Consider the following 21,359-nt stretch of genomic DNA (forward strand, 5'->3'; position numbering starts at 1 on the left):
GGTATTCCATAGCTGGAGATCTTGAGAAGTAGACCTTTATGCCATACCCTATCGAACGCCTTAGATACGTCCAGAGCAATTACCCTAGAAAGGAAGCCTCCGTCGGGAGATTCCCTAATTCTATGAGAGATAACCGAAAGCACATCTGCTGTAGATCTAGCAGAACGGAAATCATATTACATGTCACTAAAGAAGGTTAATTTTTACTGAGGTGGTTGACTACGTTTCTATTTAACACAGATTCAGTAACTTACTCATGATGCAAAGGAGACTTATTGGTCTGTACTGGGAGGGAGAGTCATAAATACGGAGCATACTGATGATTCCAGGGTGTTGGAAAGCAATTCTTCTTAGAAAACGCTTAAACAGCTTTGTAAGTATGGGAACTAGTTCTGTTTGAAGTTTTTCAGTACTATAATTGGAATGCCGTCAGAGCCAGTCACTTTACTGGAATCAAGGTTTTTGATTAGCTTGGTAATAGCACATACAAATATTTGTATGTCGCATAGCGTATTTTCTGATACAGGAGGGAAAAGTGTTGGCGGTGTTGGTCGCATACGGTAGAATTGTTGTGTAGCAGGGGTTCATATTCGGACACATATATAACGGAACTCATGTACAGACATAACGGTGTTCTTTTAACACATATAATAGGAGAGGATGGTATGATGCACAGTTCTTAACAGAGAAAAGAGGAGGCATCTGTTCTCTCCGAAGAGTTACACAAAGTTCATTATCAGATGATAAACATAATTATCTTTCGTTCGTGATGAAGGGTGACACAAGACAACAGTTACAACACAATGATGACTTTTTGTTCATCTGATCGGCCGGTCGTTTGACGTCAGGAATTCAAGTTTGGATCTACATAATCTAAATGTTTTCCCTTCGCTTTCGAGGGATTAACTGACCAACTCTCTGGCTCTCTTGTTGACGGACTTTTCTCTTCTGCTGACTGACTAAAATCCGAACCCATAATATGGAGCGATGTCCTTTATCTATGACGTCAGAAGTGTGTTTTTCAAATGTGACCAATTTCACGGAGCTTTACATATGTTTGTACAGCACACTTTTGACAACAAAAGAATCTTCATTCTAATCTAACCTATTTTAAACAATATCATTTAATTTGCATTGTTCATTCTTTTAGCTGACATTTTTAATATTCCGATTTCTAAAAGAATAGACAATCAACTCTTTTTTCTGATACAAACAATATTTAACTATTCTAATAAAATTTAACAATAGACTAAATTTCTAATATTCCATTTCTAAACTTTGTCTACAGGGTTCGATTCTAGGCTTATCCTTATCTAATTTTCACTTATCTAATATTCTTCTTATTTACATAGAAAGATGACAGCCCTTTTCCATATAACAGAATTAGCTGCAAAGTTCTTGGCAACGTGTTTGGCTTTGTCTAATGCTGACGAGATGACCTCAGGTCTATTGATGATAGTTGGGATAGAGCACACGCTTTTGTTCAGTGTCCTGTTTGATATTTTCCAAAACTGGTGGGAACCAAGCCGCTGCTCAGCCACTTTGGACTTGACGGACTGAGCATACAACTCTCTGGTCTTATTCATTTCTCTTTTACAGTGGTTGCTGGCGGTCCTGAAATCAGCTTTTGTCTCAGTACATCTGTTACGTTAGACGCAATGGAAAAAGTGATTTCTGTGCGCAATGGCAGCTGAGGACTTATTAGATTTTGTTTTTATTTTAACTGATACAACAGAGTGGTAAGAAGACCCCAGTGAAAACAAAACTGAAGAGGAACATAGCTCAGGGCAAGTTGTGAGGGAAAGATCTAAGAGATTTGTGTACTGAGTGTCAGTATCATGGACACGGATGGGTTCGCGAACAATCTGAGTGAAGTCATAAGCAATAGGGAAATCGTGATAGAACCTCCCCTCATCATCTATCTTCTTTGGGTGGGTTAACCATTCCACATTTGGAACATTTAAGTCTCTACAGACGTGAATGTTAGTGGATGGATGAGCAGATAGGGTCTGGCCGATTGTCTTAGATATGCTCTTGAAGATAGTAACTCCGATGTTGTGGGGGCGATAGAGTGAAAATATAAACGCAGTAGTGTGATCAATTGCTACCCGGTAGCACATATAGGGTAAATTAGGGTCTTCTCTGGAGATGTTCCTACAGCATGGGAAGGCATCTTTAATGTAGGCACATATTCCATGCTCATGGCGATCTTGGGGATCAGATTTGGATGTTAAGTTAGAGTATCCTTTCATTACAAACTCTTCTAGGGATATAGTGTATCCAATGCCAGTTTTGCCTAAGTATAATAGGTCTGATTGAGTCTTCTATAATTGGGTTTCAACCTCTGATGTTGGAGGAGACATGGTAGTGGTGGCCTAAATTGGAAGTTGAAGATCTGTGTTTAATCGTGTATTTTTCTGGAAATTTTTATGATGGAGTTTTGAGATTCGGGGAATAGGTCGACAGACTTGCTTAGAGCAAGGCAGAGAGAAAAAGTAAGAGAGAAAGAGCAACAAAGAAATGTATTTTTTTCTGTGACACATAATTAGGTAAAGCCGTAACAATTACCCCCTAGTATGGCATCGAGTATCCCCACTAGAATCCATTGCATGGTCAAGAATCCATTCACGAAATGGCAATACAGCAGCCCCAGTACTTTGCACCTGCTAATAGGATAGCCTATTTAGTTGTTAATCCAAGGTTCGGGTACCAGACTATCAGGCAGGTAACGTCAGCCCAGTTTAAACGTATACCTCTACCACCCTTATTAGTGACATGACTACAATGGTTTAACATAGAAACAGAAAATGTCCGACATCTCGAGCGACTGTTCACGCAAAATACCGCCAACCTAGAATACAGCTTTTTCTTCTCTATTTGTCAGAAAAATCACTCATTAAAAATGGGGACGAGGGAATAAATGAGGAGAAGCGAGAATAACGGGAGCTACCGATAAGGCATCCACAATGAATTGTCTACTCTAAATTAAAAAAAAATAATAACATTAAGTAATGTACTTCATATAAGTCCCACTTACATGTTTAAGGGAATGTTTGCTGATAGAGTCCCGTCTCACTAATAGAAAATAAATAGAATTGTTGAATCAGTTTATGCTATAAAATAACCAAATAAAAAATATATAAATTAAAAACTCAATTAAATATAATATTAACATTTGCTTATAATAACACAAAGAATACATATAACTATTATTAAACAACTTATCTGCTAAAAGCTTCCCTCTTCAATGCAAATCTATTAAAGATATTTTTCACTAGTTTCAGTTTAACGTTAAAAAAAGGTTCAAAATTAACCGTTAAGAACGTTACTCTTGCTCTACAATTGGTTTGGTGACGTTTTAAAGAGTACGAGATACGAGGACGAGATTGGTATGGAGAATAGGATTGTCGAATTAAAAATCACCTTGCTAGATATAATGAGTACATTCATAGACCAGAAAAATCTATTATTAAATACAACAATCAAATGAAAATATATAAATTAAAAACTGAAATAAATATATATATATATATATAGTATTAACATTTGTTTAATAAAACAGAGAATACATATCACAATTATGTGTGTGTGTGTGTGTGTGTATGTGTGTGAGAGAGAGTGTGTGTGCACAAGCTCATAACTCGGGCATCGGTGAACATATTTATTGAAGTGCGATGTCTGCTTTGAAGAGTATACGGATGAGGTTTTCTTTATCGCAGCACGCTCGAAAACTCATTTAAACATTCTTGAGGCGATTTCTATTAATTTACGTCAGCCGTCTCTGTGTAAGCAAATAGAACATGACGATAATTTAGAACTTATGTGTATCCGTGAATATTGTTTCTTACTCTGCTCTTCCCCCATACTATTTTTTATTCGTTTTTGTTAACCCTCGTTTATAATTTATGGTCTTTTTAACCACATTTTTAAACAACGTTACCCCTCGTTGCCAGTGATTATTTTGAAAAGTGTCTGTCGAAAGACGTCTAAATAAAGTTTTTTTTTAAATTATTTCTCCAGAACTTACTTTGTTTCCCTCTTTTTTATTATTTATGTGGAGTAAAGATGAACATAATTAATAATTGAAGTAAAGATAAAAAATATTTTAAAGTTTATTTTAAGTTCCATTCGTTATCACAATTTTCTCCTTTAATGATATATATTAAATTTATAAAAAACAATGCCTCAACAATTAATAAGGACATTGCGCTCATATTAATTAACTGTTTAATAATAATAATAATAATAATAATAATAATAATAATAATAATAAAAATATAACAATAATGATTATATATATATATATATATATATATATAATTAAATATTATTATGTGCATAAAAGGTATGCCCATGCACGTAATAATATTTGATAATAAAAATAGTAAATAAAAATACGCTTCCTAAAAAAATAAGGAGTGATTCATTCATATCTATATGTGTATAACAAAAAGAGTTTATAGTTCTTTAAAAACAGTAAGGTAGCGAATTAACTAACTGCATTTTGAAGTGGTTAATGTTGCTAAAGACAACGTATCCCCCCATATATATATATATATATATATATATATATATATATATATATATATATATATTTAAAGAAACATTGTTAAAGACAACTGAAAGCCTCTGTTTTGTAATACCTTTTTTTATTTTTTCAATTTTCTTTTTTATATACGTTGAAGGTGTGGATGTATGGTCCTAGCATTTTTTTCTTCTCGATGTTTCCGCGGTTTTTAAACTTTTAACTTTTTATGTACTTATTTACACATTTTCAGGAATTTGTGTGAGAGGCTCGGTGGGAATTATGGGTAGATTTATTTAAATAGTAGTTAGGTTGCGAGCCAAGGTGCGAGTGAGGGTCGGTAGGTCTGCTGGAGACAGTGGAATTTCGTATCATGGAGAATGGAAGAGCGTGCCAGTTCTAGGATCCGTGGCCGGAACGGGTTGGATGTAAGGGGGGAGTTATCCAAGACATTTAAGTGTGTTGGTACTATTTCGGAATGCGACCTGATCAAGGGTAGGTTTTTGTGTTTTTATATAAATAACCTCAAGGATTTAAAGGTTTTTAGCATTTGTTTCGTTGTTTTGCTGATTAAAATTTCTGTGAAATTCGAGGAGGCAGTGATATATGTATATAAGTGTTGGTATACGGCACTATATTAAACATTATGCAGGTACGGTGACGGGATAATGTGGTAATAGTATGTCCGTCGTAAATATTGTTGTTATAGGAGTTAACATTGTCTCAAGGGGTACTAAAACTGATAGATGACGTTGGTGCGTTCAAGTGGTTTTAAAGGAGGAGAGGTATTGTTTTTAATAACTAAATTATAATGAGGGTTTTGATAAGTATTGTTTTGTTGAGTTTTTCATAAGTTCATCAAAAAAGTGTTTTATAAGAGGGAAATGTTCTTTTGTTTTGTTTTTTTGGGTTTGTATTACTGTACACATAGATTCGAAAAAGTTGTCAAAAAACAAATATATAACAAATAAATATTATCAAAGGCAAGATAAGTTACTTTTCTACCAAACTGGACACATTTTTTTGTTTTTATTCAATGTAACATGTTTATTCAGCTCGAAAAACATGCAGCGTTTATCGATGTATTGGAAAATTCAAAATGGCGCCCGACAGCCCTGACACTCTCTTTAACATGGTAAGTTTGGGAAAAGGTGTTATAAATAATAAACTAGACAAAATACTATTAAAAAAACACCGACTACATGTCAACTTTTGTCACGGTAACATATAATGAGCGAATTTCTAACAGTATTTTGTCTAGTTTATTATTTATAACATCTTTTCCTGAACTTACCGTGTTAAAGAGAGTGTCGGGTGCCATTTTGAATTTTCCAATACATCGGTAAACACTGTATGCTGTTCGAGATTAATAAACATGTTACATTGAATAAGAACACAAAAAATATATCCAGTTAGGTAGAAAAGTAACCTATCTTGCCTTTGATAACATTTATTTGTTATATATTTGTTTTTTTTGACAACTTTTTCGAATCTATGTGTACAGTAATACAAACCCGTTTTTTTCTTTGCTTTTTTTCTTTCTTTTTCTTTTTTTTAACTTTCTGGCTTTGGGAGAGAACAAAGAACGAGCCCTGAATTTCTGAAATATGTTTTCCCCAGTTTTGGACTGAATGTTTGACATTTTTTGTCTCTTCATTAATAGACTTGAACGATGTTTTGCAACGTATTTGTAATATTTACTGTATCTGACATGTAAATGTATACTTTTGTTTTCCCTTTCGAGGTTTGCAATGCAGTATAATTGATTTAATTTAGAAACAAAAACATTAATGAATGGACATTGAATGTGTTATAAGATTGTTATTGAATATAAGATTAAAGTTTAGAGGAGTATAAGAGATTGATGTTACGTAGGCGGTAAACTATTTTACTATTTCGTGAAGAATCGATGAATGGATTGGTTCGTAGCATGGAGTCGTCTGAACAGGTTCGAGCATAGAAACTTTATTTTGTCCGTCCAATATGAGTCTAGAATGGCTGGTTACGGATACCGACTTGGACGAAAATGAGAAAATTTCCTCACATACAGGTGGCCGGTTTATAATGGCAAAAAAGGGGCATTATATTGTGAATTCGTAAGGATAAACCAGGATAACTAGGATGTCGCTGTTACATAATGAATTTAATCATTGAAATGCGATACGAAATGGTAATTATACGATTAATTGCCCACACGAAAGTGGTATTTATGAACAAAATTGGCCAATTAATCACAGCCTTTTTAAAATAACGTTTTGAATATTAAAAAAAAATTACCTCTACTGTAAACATTTGCCAGCTACACAATAAATATTTTAGCTTTTTTTTTCACATTTTTCAAAAACTCCAGGATAGACTGTAGGTTTACATGGTCAAATACTTCACTTTATCTTTTCTGTTCTATGTCCGTGAAAGAGAAATATTTCTTTGATGAGATGGATTTTCCTATCACTAAAAATTACTGTGTCTTACTCAGCCATCGATTTAAATATGGCGATCTTAAAATGTTTTCCTTCTGTCTTTTTAATTTTATAGTTATGCAAGCAACTTTGTTTTTTGATTTAAAAATTCCAATATATAATATATTTTCTTCTCCGTCTAAAAAAAAAATCGTTCACTATTTAAGGACAAAAAATATAAAATATAAAATATATATACTACACTAAAACTTTGGTTCTCATTTGAAATAAAGCAAAATAACTAAAAAGAATAAATCCTATTGTAAAATCAGCAAATATTTATATAAGGACATAATTATAGACAAGCAATACCGTGCATAAAAATACGTATGTATTAGTAGGAGGATAGAGCGGTGGCCGTAGATATATCTGAGGTTTTTGATGAGGTTTGACACGATGGTTTCACAGGAAAATTAGATCATACGGTATCACTGGACGAATATTAACATAATTAAATCTTTCTTAAATAAAAGGAGAATCCAGGTTGTCTCCGATGATTGCACATCTAAACAATATGATATAAATAGGGATGTACCTCAGGGGTCTATCCTTGGACATTTATTATTCCTAATATTCATAAATGACCTCTGAAAAATTGTCTCTGAAATAGGTATATTTGCTGAGTACGCCACGCTCTGTAACAGGTACGAGGGGGAAACAATGAACTAAGGAGAATCTAAGGAAATGGCAGAAAAACTAGAGGATGACTACCAATATGTAGTGGAATGGGGACAAAAAATGGATGTCACATTCAATGCTGCCAAGACTAAGTTTGTTTCCTTCAATAATTACAAGAAACTATTTGGGATGGTGCATCTGCTAATAGTCCTTCGCTCCTGGACAGGGTTCAAAAGTGAGTCAAAAACCTGATAGGGTTTGAACTGTCATTTAAGCTCCAGCCTCTGTCCCATCGACGAAATGTTGTATCCGTCTGCCTGTTTTACAAGTATTTTAATGGTCGATGCTCCGACGAACTACTATCCTTTGTACTCCCTCGACGTAAATACCTCCGACAAACCCGACAATCAGAAAAATCACACCCCTACACAGCAGACATCTCTAGATATAAGAAAGAACTCCCTTCTAGGTTTCTGCTTTCCCAACTGTACTAACATGCAGAAATTCAAATTTAATGTGAATGGGCATCTTGCTGCTCAACTCCCTACATAGTATTCCTTCAACTTATGTCCCTGATGGTAATTCCTACATGAAAGTAGCACTGTGCCTTGCTTGGAGTAAAAATGAAAAAAAATAGTGATAATAATTAGTATTACGTATGTAAAGCTTTAATTGAATCAATGTGAAAGCTATCGGTTTATTTTATTAGATGACAAATTTCATTGGCTGAACTTCAATGAAAATAAGTAAAGTCTGTTAGTGACTTTTATTAAAAAAAAGTTATATTAAAATATGTACCAATAGAAATATTGACTTAGGAACATAAAATTGACTTTTATTCGCAACAAGTTTATTTACAAAACACTTGACTAAAGATTTCAGGCTTAAATAGAATTTCTTATTTCGTTCGCATTTTAATATGCAAAATATCGTCGTAACCACTTTTTTTAATCAAAGAATTTTACAAATATTTTAATGTCTTAAAATAAAATATTTGTACAACTCATTGAATTCAAACATGACGACTTTTGTTTATCAAATGTGAAAAATTAATAAAAAAATGTTCAACAGAATGAAAAAATAAAAAATGGCATTAGAAACCGGAAACATCTGAGACTGTTCATTTATTTATTTATTAATAAAGTGAAGACGGTGTTCATTTAATACACAATTTTATTCTGCCAAACATTTCAATGATATTTACAAGTTGACCACATTCGTTTCTCTGTCAAGATTTGTTTGAAAGCAGACAAAAGAAAAGAAAATGTCCCGACAAAGAGAAACCGTTGACAATTGTGTGTCCTTATGTCATTTCTGAATTTAGAAATGAAATGTCGATCCCATATCAATTTCAACAGACATGCACAATAAAACACATTTTTCCTTTCGTTTTTCTTTTTTTCAATAAAAGTTGTTTGATTTTGTGGTTAAAAATACAGCGATTAAAAAAATCTAAAAAAAAAAATGATTTAATTTAACATTTTAACACAATTTTATTTGTGAAAAGATAGAATAAAATGAAATATAAATAAATTAAATCGTGTAAATTATTTTTATTCATTTTTCAAAAACGCATTCCGATTATTTACAATTTATTCCAAATTTTAATCATCGTTTTTTTCTTCTTTTTTTTGTAAAACAGATTTAATTGAACAAATTTCACCAGTTTTTTTTTTCTGTTTGACGACAGAATCTAATTAACCCCAAAGGATCAAAATACATTAAATGTTCTATTCGAATTACTGATGGGATTCTCGCATGTATCATAATGAATGCCGGAAAATGACTTCCAATATACAAACTATAATCCGTTTCAAAGTCATTTCAATTTTATGTATGTCTTCAAGAAAAGGAAAACAAAAGATAAACAGTATAATATATATATTTTTGTGTATTTTTCTATTAGCATGATGAAAAGAAAAACGTTTCAATTGTTTGAAAATAAAATCAACATTTATTTATTCAAATAATTATTTTCCCTGAATAGTATTTTCTATATTGTATTTTATATAATTTATGTTCGGTAAAAACTGACAAAAATGGTAAATAGGTTTTTGACACATAAGAAGAGATAATTGTGGAAGAAAAAACAAAGAAAACGTAAAAAGTGTCGGAAAAGTGTGTTTTTCCTTAAGTTCGACTAAATGCTGGTTTTTATTCAACATAAATTCTAATAAATTACGGAATACTCCCTGATATAACTGCCTGCAATTTACCGATTTATCATATGCAAGATTGACGGAAAATTAAACTGAAAAAATAGCACACTAAAAAAATGAATATAAAATGACGTTCAGTTTGAAAGCAATTTTCAAACAATTTGAGAGAGTTGCATCAACACCACAATGGCATCCGGTTCGACATATATATATATATATATATATATATATATATATATATATATATATATATATATATATAACTACTTCATTTACTCACATAAATTAATATACGAAAGTATAAAGTTATGTGTAAACTTTAAGTATTTACTTCAAAAGTGCTCAATACGAAGGTAGAGCTAGTTAGTTAGTTATAAAATATATATGGCGTATATTAAAAACAATTTCGCGTTTCATCCACTCTAGGATTCTTCAAGCCTGAAGAATCCTAGAGTGAATGAAACGCGGAATATTCAGTGTAGCTTAATCGCCATATATATTTTATAACCAACTAACTTACTAATATATATATATATATATATATATATATATATATATATATAAATATATATTATTTACAATCTTTCAATATATTATACATATTTTTTGTATCTTGTTAATATACGCAATGGTTGTTTTTATACAAAAATGCATTGTTATATGCTTCAGACACAACTCCTTACAAATTATGTTAGGTTCTAAAATATTGAATTCTGATTAATTTTATAAAACGCAGCAAATTTTTTTTTTTAAAACGAAAACGCTTTCTGATGCGCGTGTTTCAAGCTTTTACGTTCACATGCTTTTTATTACTATCGTAAACAGCGCTAAAACCACTAAAAACCTATATCAATCCGACAAAAAAAAGAACAAAAACAAGAGGGATGAAGAATATTGAGAAACATATTTACATTTCTTTAAGGGGGGATCAGCTAATAAAAAATATGCAGTTCAAATAATACACGGAAAAGCTTTGAATAAAATTATCTGAAGATGATGATGATGACTATGATGATGTTATTGATCAATTGCAAATAGCGATTATTTTTTACCGTTAATTTTGGTATTGATTTAATGGAGATAAGAAGGTTATTTTAAGAGAGATTCCTTTAGAAAACATTGCTATGCTGGGCATCCTTCATCTGATCTTAAATAAATACTCTGGTATAACCCATCAGGTACTTACCTATATTATGAAGTAATATCTGTTATAAATCTATTATGTCTTGTAGAAGTTACATAATCTGGTTATAGGTAACGTAATGATGAAATGTGCTCGAGATATCAAGCCCGTTTACTTTGTTAAAAATTCCACGGCACGCAGTATAGAGGTGGGTGGCGGTTGCTAAGTGTTAGCGACACCGATTGACAATCTGGGTGCACCAAGTTCGAATTCAGTTCGTTTCATAAAAATCCCTTTCACTTATGTCATCAACCTTCACATTAGTATCCGATATTTTTCTAGAGAGAATTCTGACTAGCCAAATTTAGAGGAAACCAATGTCAGCAATAAAATGTTCTGATTAATACCATGTGATAATGAGCCAGAAAACAGCGTCATATGAAATGGTTTTGCCTCAATTATGCCGGTGAGCATGTCATCATCAATTGCATGAAAAAAATGATAGTTTCTGCATTTAAAAAATACTGCGCATTAAAAGCTATTTATTTTATCCGTTATTAATTCGGAACCAATTTTGACGGATCAACGTTCATAATTTTTTAAACATTTTTTGTAACTGATTTCCACTCTTTGATATTAGAGTATATTGAATATCCAATATGGTTGTAATGTTGTAACTGTTGTTGTACTTTTTTAATATACGAATGCACAAATCATTTATTTGATGCAAAATATTTTAGTACTTAATAAAACCGACTACTTTTTGTAAAGGTTAATTATTGATTGAATGTCATCAAATTAAAGTTTGATTAATCTGTTTCTATAAAATAAAACGGTTATTTGAGAGACTATGTTATTTATTCGTAACCCTGCGAGTATACTTTACATCAGTACTCATCGGTTTCCAACTTGTACACCAAGATCACAATATGTGGAAACCTACACTGAACAAACAAAAGAAGCAACTCAAAACTATCTGCCACCGACGGTTGAATGCAGATATAAAAAGGGTTTGCCATACACGTGGACGGCTGGAGAAGTTTGGCTTAATATAGTTCGTCGCTGACGTCTAAAGTTGATTACAAATATTGATGCAATTGTGAGGCATATGCGACAGAATAAATAATAGGTTATTGACAGGAAACACGTCCGATTTGCTAGTGCAGTATATAGAAAACCTAAGAAAGAATCGAACTAATAAGTGGCAGTTATCAGGGAGATATCGTGGACTGACGACTGGGCTTGAAAGTTCAAACTCTGCCAGTTTCGTCGTATCACCTTTAAGGTTGATGTTAGCAACCAACATCGTGATGTAAATACTTAATTCGGTAATGAATTTGTTGAACAACATGAAATAGACCAGAAAATTCGTACCATGTTGATTCGCACACATTTACTTTTTTATCTATTAAAAGCATCTATAGAAGAATATTGTTAAGATGACCACATGCATGAAGACATTTTTTTAATGTAATTAATACTAACACGTGTCTAGCCTTCGTCATTTCTTTGAAATTTTGACGCTTTTTGTGGTTTCATTGTTTTGCTTTACTGCATATGTACACTTTCAGGTTATGTAATAATGGATCTGATAATTTCGGTAAAAGTTTTGATACTTCAAGTTTTACCTTTAAATATGATTCCAAACATGGGTTTTGATTTGGTTGTTTTGTAGAGAAAAAAGATGTTAATTTGTTTTTGGCTTTTCAGAATATGATTGGATTTTGCAAAATGAAAGAAAAAATATTCCATCAATATTTGGTGTGTTAAGGTCAGGGAGACGGTAGCACCAGTGATTCTCATAGTAGTTTTAAGTGTACACTAAAAAGAAATATTATTTGATTAATCATCATCATTATTATAATAATAATAATAATAATAATAATAACAACAACAACAACAACAACAACAAACTTTCACTTATAATTAATTTACAAATGATAAGCATGAGTGTATATTGTCCATATGCCAGCTAGGGTTATGTAAAGACTGAACCAAGTTCTGAAATACATGTCAGTTTGTATAAAACATTCATGGTTTTCATAAAATTTCATATTCGAATCATTGATGTTGCCTTTATCTGTTCATTATTTTTCATATTTTATTTTGAATTTCTGATACGAAAAACGTGGACTAATTAAAGAGGCTTGGGGTTGTTTGTGAAGTAGGAAGATAATCCCCATCCACAAAAGAAAGTATGGAGCGATTAGCTATTTCATGGGTTTCTCGCAGATAAGAAGATAGTCACAACTACCGGTATCGAATCTGATATTTAATCAGGTAAATAATAACGGATAACCAATCTCACTAAGAAATAAATTAGTGTTTCTTTTTTTTTTTTTTTTTTTTTCGAAAATAAGCAGTGCAGGTAGTTACGATTACAGCCGGTCGGGAAATCGGCCACAAAGCCTTCTTTGACACCATTGGCAAAGAACAAACCACGCAGGCAACATTAAGCGCGAGAAATACAATTAAAATTAACACTTATAACAATGCGATGACAGCGAGCGAGATCTTATAATTATAACAGCATGATTCGCGCTTAAGTGACTGACTTATATTTCAACTTAGACTGCTCAACAATAAGAAGCGAGTTCTTAAAAAGAGCTGATACGAATATTACTATAATCATTGCTATTACTATATATGTGTATTATGATTACAATATATATAAAATTTATAGATCAGAAAGAATTATCGCAGGGATCAAATTTCAATTAAAAATAGCAAGCTTAATCGATCCGTTCGTTCAGTCTCGAAAGACAAAGGAGAACCGATATAGGGGAAGCTGCACGTTAATTATGAGACAAGGGTTGCGCAATCCTCAACTACACCTCTCCTGAATCCGCACTGCTTGATTCAAGTGGCAAGAGGAAGTCCAGAACAACTGAAAACAATGCCGAGATAAGCGGAGAGCACATAAAGCACCTGGAAGTCTTAAATGGTCACCCATTTATTACTGACCAGGTTCAACGTTGCTTAATTTCGGTGACCCAACGTGATTAAAGCTTAATATCTAGCCTTAAACCTAATTCATAGATTTGCTTATTTTAAGATTTATTATTATATAATTCTTTATATATAATACTCAAAGCAATTCATCGTGTGTGTATGGAATATTATTTGCTTGTCTATAAACCCGTTTGGTTCGTCTTTCAATAAGAATCAGCATAGATTTAAAAACTGGCCTATTCACCAACAGGTTCGTACTTATAACCTTATTTTTGTAAACAGCGAGATGTGTAAATACGGTTTAGATACAAACTCATATCAGCAATTATATCTAAACGGTTTAACCACTGTGAGATAACTACATCCCTAGGGCACTACAAACTGATGTCGGTTAACTTATCTTCTGTGATAATGAATCCGAGTCAAAGAAATAGTATCTGGTTTTATAAAGTTTATTCATTTGTTTACATATCTTACGAGACTGGTAACTGTATAACTCAATTTTATGTCAAAATGTAAATAAATAATTAAAAAAAAAATCTGTTTAATTTAAATTCAAAATGATTGGTTAGAACTAATTCTTACAGCACTACATTAAATACTCGTGTAATGTCAGGTAAGTATGTTGAGATATGTACGTATGCGTACATACGTATATGTGTACATATGTATATACATATGCTTACATGTATACATATGAAGATATGTTATACCTATATGTAACATATTCATATATATAATATGAAGTTGAACGTCTGGTCAAGAATAGGCTTCTATATAATTGACTATTATAGAAAACTGATTACATATAATGATAGAAGATGTATCGAGACACAGGACCGGGTATGTTTGATCTGGCATAATGATGATTCATTAAAATTGTGGAGTCTGCGGACGCGCTTGGTCCACAAAGTATGGAAATAAAAAATATAAAAATTAAAAAAAGAACGTTTACAAGTGTTTTTGATATAGATGTACATAATAATACTTTGATAAGTATGTTTTAACTTAAATAGGGATGGTATAATAAAATTGTGGGGTCTGCGTTCGCACCTGACCTCCATAGAATGGAAATAGGCACAAACTTTAATAAAGACTTTTCATATCTATCTGCGTAAGTATACTTTGATAATTATGTTTCAGTTTGAAGAAATATGATATAATAAAATCATGGGATGTTCATTCGCGCCTGACCTCCATAGAATGGAAATATGTCACAAAGTTTAACAAGGTTTTTTAATATAGATCCACAGAATATTGTCACAAGTGTTTCAGTGTGAACAGGTATGGTATAATAAATTATGGGGTTTATCTATTTTATTTTTACTTTCATCATATTTTGCTTTGGTTTTGATTCCCCCAAATTCGAAACTATCTCTTTACAACCCTTCCTTTGCATAACCTATCATACTTTAATAAATCAGAGTTCATTTTCTGTAGGCTGTTTTTGAACTCAACGACGGGTACATTTGCTAGTATATATAACATTAAGATATTAGTTGGACATTTAGAAAAATGTAAAATTCCATTTAGAATAAAGGATGTATTCCTAAATAATTGCCGCGAATGTAAAATTTCTAATAAAAATGCTGAATCACATTTTCGTGTTTATGCTGTCGACGTGATCTATAATATGAAACAAAATGTGAATATATCTACTCTACATGCAAGTAAATTTTTAGTTCTTTTCTGTGTCGAAGCTTTTATAGAAGAAGAGAAAAAGAGAGAAAAAAATAATATAAAGAAATAAAAAAGAACCGGGAAGCAAAAGGAATAAAGAGGAAAATCTGTGAAGGACTACCAGAATTAGAGAATTTGGAAGGAGAGAAAGAATATGTATACATTTCGTTGTCATGAAATACTTACCATATTGAAAGGTGCATTGGGGCTTTATTAATAAGCTGTTTTGTTACTTAAAACGACAAGACGCAGACATTAGTTTATTATTTTGGGATTATTATCAACACTTTTTTGCTCCTCATATATATATATATATATATATATATATATATATATATATATATATATATTTATATATATATATATAATTTTCTCCATATAATTATACACAACCACTCAAAAAACTATTTTCAATAACGGTGCTGAAAAGCAAAATAAATATGTTGCTTTTTCAGAATTTAAAATTGAACCACGAAACTTATATATATATATATATATATATATATATATATATACATATATATATTTATATATATATATATTTATATATATATATATTTATATATATATATTTATATATATTTATATATATATATATTTATATATATTTATATATATATTTATATATACATATGTTAACACACATAAAAATATATACATATATGTACACATACATATACATACACGTATGTTCATATATACATACATATATATCGATATTCATATATATATATACATATAACTATACATGAATATACGTTAAATATATATACATAGATACACATATACATATGTAATTTGTATGAATCTTTCATATAATAGGTTACAGCGAACTAGCATCACTTTGACACAGCACTTATTATAAATCAACATGCTACAAAGTATTTTCTAGTTTTATAATGGCATATGAAGTCTAGTGAATTATATAGTAATAAACGTTTCGTCATTACTTCAAAGCTTTCTCAAGATAATTGATTTAAAAAGAAAATAATATGCAAGTACAATATTTGAAGGGGTGGGTTTCCGATCATCTCCAGGAAGTTTAGAAATGAAAACGAAACGTTGATGAATATATAAATACCTTTAGTTTTTCATTTTCTCTCAGCTTAGGTTATTATTTTCATTTATTTTAATTACACACACACACACATATATATATATATATATATATATATATATATATATATATATATATATATATATATATATATATAATTAACAAATTTTACTTACAGAGTTTCAATCGAAAGGGTACTTAGGAGAAAAAAAATCCTCCAAATTGTGTTTTAGGTCGAAATATCATTATACTGATGTAAGTCAAATAGCTTTTACATATGTCAGTTCTACCAAAACAAATTTACAACCAAATACAATCAAATCGGATATATACTAACATTACGTTTTAATAATTCTGAACCTATTCTGTATATATATATATATATATATATATATATATATATATATATATATATATATATATATGCTGCGCGTGTGGGTGTTTGTGCCTGTGTCGATTACCAAAATTATGCACGCAATAAAATCCACGGAGAAAGATAGGAGGAATAACCGATATAATACATTTAACTCTCCATTGTTAGTCTTTTTTATATAATCAAATTGATATTGGGGTGGTGAATATATGGATGACCTTTGGCAGTTGAAATAGGAGAACTAGTAGAAGTAGTAATGGTTTTCATAATAAATGTACATTGTAATGTTCTTTTTTTCTCTCTCTCATTCAATAGTTTTTATTTCTTTAATCTTTGTTGAAATAGTCATCTGCGTACTTCGCATGTGTGTATGAGTTATCTATCTGTCTCTGTGTGTTCGTGGTACTTGTTTAGTTGTGTGTGTTTGTTTGTTTAAGTTGTGTGTGCTGGCTATCGACACGCGCATGTCAGCACCGTCATGCCAGGGTAGTTCTTCAGGACGACGTTTTGATCCTCATCGAAATAAAGTAAGGTAATTGATGAGACAGAATCGGGTACACAAGATGGCGCAGGTACACCCGGATAGATGCCGATTGCGTGGACAATGCTCTGGATTATCGCATGGTTTGAAGGATGGAGTTTCTGAAAAAGAAAGAGAAAAATATATAAATTACCAAGAAGCAACTAAGAATATTTTCTTTTATATTTTTGATACAAAGCATCAATAAAATATGATAGGGTAGTGAGTTTGAGGTTTGACTGTGTATTGTTTAATTAGCTATATGTTGCGTTGAAGAAATTCTTAAGATGACATTTGCAACGACGTATATATGTGTGTGTGTGTGTGTGTGTGTGTACAGAAACAGAGAGAGAAAGGTGTACATGCGCGCGCGTGTGTGTATGTGTGGAAAATTAGTCTATGCAATAGCGGTTAAGCAATTTAGCAGACTAGTGGAAATAAGGGCAGAAACATATTAAAGTTGAACCAATATATTTCGTTGGATTCATGCGATTGTAATCTGTACATAAAGGGCTTGTTTATTTTATGATTAAGTTGATACTTTGATTTTGATTTTGATTTTGATTTTGATGCATATTCGCAATTTTTTTTTTAAATGGCGTCTTTATTTCAACATTTCCACTAATATGTTGTTTGCCTGTTCTATTTCATAAGCTAATTTTTAATTCTGTCTCACGTATATGCATAAATATATGCATATACACACACATATCTATCTATCTATCTATCTATCTATATATATATATGTTAAAATGTATTGAACTAAAAAAACAATATTTTCAAATGTGATCAAACATATGTAGAACTCTGGAATTCCTGAGGACACGATTAACATCGTTGAAATGTAGATTATCCGCGTTGATTTTCCTTATGTTTATATAATTTTAATTTTTTTACATTATATATATATATATATATATATATATATATGCGCGCATGCGCGCGCGTGTGTGTGTTAGTGTATCTACAATGTCCCCTTTTAAAGTTTTACATGATGCGAATATAGGGTTATAATCATTTCCGTGAATAGTTCAACATCTTGGCTTTTCTTTTTATTCTTTTTCTCTTATTTCGATAAGATGCAAGGCGCTATTCGAGCTAATGTAACGTAGTGTCGATATGCAATGATCAGAGATAATTCGAAAATAGAGAAGGAAGAAGAAGCAAAAGATAAAGAAAACACATTATGGAGAGAATAGAAGATGAATAACTATAAGAATAGCAAGAAGATACAAATGAACGATGGATAAAAGAAGATGAAGAGAAATAATTTATAATGCTGATTCTACTGCTGCTGATGATACTGATGATGATGATATTGACGGACGGAGAAGCAGGCTAAAAAGATGAATAAGAAAAGTGTGGAAAAGATAAAAGAAGATTAAAAAGACGACGAAGAAGGAAAATGAATATGAAATAAGAAGACAAAAGAAAACGAAAAATAAAACAAAGAAACAGATTTTAAAAAAAAAGGGCAAGATTCTGCTGCTGCTGAATGTGTTGTTGTTGTTGTTGTTGTTGTTGTTGTTGTTGTTGGTGGTGGTGGTGGTGAGGATGAGGAGGAGGAGGTTTCTCTAAATAAATTTGTTTTGTTTATATTTCAAGTTAGCATTCTATTAACGAAATACCGTGATAGATAGTTGCTCGACTGAGCTTCAATCTATAGCGCGCCCCTGCAAAACATTCACAACAAATACTCGTCTAGCGACAACAACTCTAAATAATTACCGCCTCAACTAAGCTAAAATTCCATGAGCAAATTTTATTTTCTAGAATTGTCCTTCTGGGGAACACAAAGCCACAGAACTGCTTCTCAACTGACTATGAGAAGGTCGGTTTCAAATATCCTGTAAATAGCTTCTTGTTGATCCGCCCCTTTAAATAAGAAAACCCTACCTAAGCTCCTCCATTACCGATCATCAACGTCATCTATGATAGCCTACTCGACACTCATTGACCCTTATCCTTGAGTGGCCCTTGGGTCTTGGTAGGTGGTGACCACCTAATAAGAAAAAGGGAACATAGAGCAGTTAAAATAATTTACCCTTGATCTTTTGATTCTTTTATTGATTTTGTTTTTTTCTAGTGTCAGCGTTTATTGTTTTTTTATTGTTTTTTTTTTTTAATTTGGACACGCTGCATTGTCCAGTGGGGAATATATGTCCCTTCCGACCCAGCAATCTCATTTTTATTGAAAACTGACTTGCTGTCCTCAGTCCTCTGGAAAGTAAAATGTGGTTCCCCCTAGACCTAAGTAGTTTAACCTTGGGGTCATGCGGTCAATTGGTGAGGTAGGCAAAGAAAGTGAATGTCACCTGTCTGTTAAATGAATTATGACATCTTATCGCCCCACCCCTGTTCGAACGACGTAGGTCAGCGCGTATCGTGCGGCGAAAGTGGCGACAAAAGGACAATTATGTTCGACATAAATGACTTTGTATGTGAAAGCCTGTGTGGTCATTAAAAATACTTTAAATTGATGTACGGTTTCATATCACATAAATGTTAGTATCTATAATTTTCAAATCAGCGATTAAGAAAACCTTTTTTTTTTTTTAGCTACAAAAAAAATGTTTCGTCCGTGTGTCGGTCGACCTATCTGTTTTCACCGCACCACGTGTGAAATATGTTTACAGATAGATTTTTTTCCCCACAGAAGAGTCACTGGTTATTAAGTCTTACAAGTCGCTCGAGGATAAGGGTTATGAAGCTTAATAGGTAGACGGTGAAACACCGAGTAGATTAGAGGTAATGGTTGTGACAGGTGAGAAAGGACTATTCAAGAGACTTTGTTTACATTCGACTTGAAAATGACATGTTATAGTCAGTCGAGATTTACCCTGTAATATTGTATTCCATATACGAGCAGTTATAAGAAAAACGCTTTGCTTAGTTCTAAACACACAGCGGAAGAAATGAAATTTATTGACAAAGTTGGATCTAAACGAGTTTATGCTATAAATGTTTCATTGGGGAGAGGCATAAATTGGAGCTCAGCCGAGTGCTTGCGATAAAAATAACGATAGAGTAGTGAATAGCAATGTCGCTTCTGTCAGAAAAAGGTTGTAGAGAAGAGAATAAGGCATCGCCTATTAGATTTCGAAGTCGGTTTTCTACTCCGTCAAATCAGAAAAAAGTGTTCTGAGCAACACCTACACATATGTAGCAACAGCAATTCATCTAAGGACATATTTGCCTTTTATGCAGCTAGAGAACTGCACCAGAAGTGATATACATTTTGAAGCAATAGAAGGTGCCAACTATTTTTCTAGCAATCTTGGCAACGGTAAGTTTGGAGTGAAAGTCAGTCCAAGAAGGTTATCAAACCAAATTGCCTCGTCTAAAATGGGGGCGATTCATTATCATTTAAGGCAAAGCGAGGATTTGAGCGTTGGTGGTAAAAGGAAAGAGTTTAAACAAATGCGTGCATATTTTTTCTCGATACCTACAATATAAATAATAAAGTTCAGAATAATATTTTCATCTCTCTAGGCGGGAGGGGGGTGCAATTACACATATTCTAAAGTCAATAAGTATAGATAACTGACTCTACGTTTATTAGATGAACATAAGCGACACCAATCTCCTATGCAATTTAACAATTTAACAATTTAAGATGGTGAATAAAAAAACAAGGATTAATTCAGGAAAAGTGATTTATTAATTTAAAAAGATATTATTCGTATATTTTGTTGCTTGGTTTTCATTTATATTCTTAGCGCTGATGCCTGTATAGAAATAAAGAATTGAAACATATATACAGAGAAGTATATATATATATATATATATATATATATATATATATATATATATATATATATATATATATATATATATATATATAAAAGTGCGGGTAAAAAATTCTACGCTTGTGTAGTAAATATTGGGCAGTC

The 21,359-nt window shown here is 31.8% G+C and overlaps 1 protein-coding gene across 1 annotated transcript in view; it reads right to left on the bottom strand.

Moving 5' to 3' along the window:
* Positions 1–17,253: 17,253 nt before the first annotated feature.
* The window catches only part of LOC145279698 (uncharacterized), a 155,573-nt gene continuing 151,467 nt past the window's right edge, over positions 17,254–21,359 (bottom strand). Inside the window, exon 3 of the mRNA XM_080130979.1 lies at positions 17,254–17,588. Coding sequence (XP_079987105.1) covers positions 17,397–17,588 — 192 coding nt within the window. The 3' untranslated portion in view covers positions 17,254–17,396. The remainder of the gene's footprint in view (positions 17,589–21,359) is intronic.

The sequence above is a fragment of the Euprymna scolopes genome, chromosome 7, assembly GCF_053919585.1.
Source record: "Euprymna scolopes isolate OS-2025 chromosome 7, ASM5391958v1, whole genome shotgun sequence".
NCBI lineage: Eukaryota > Metazoa > Mollusca > Cephalopoda > Sepiida > Sepiolidae > Euprymna > Euprymna scolopes.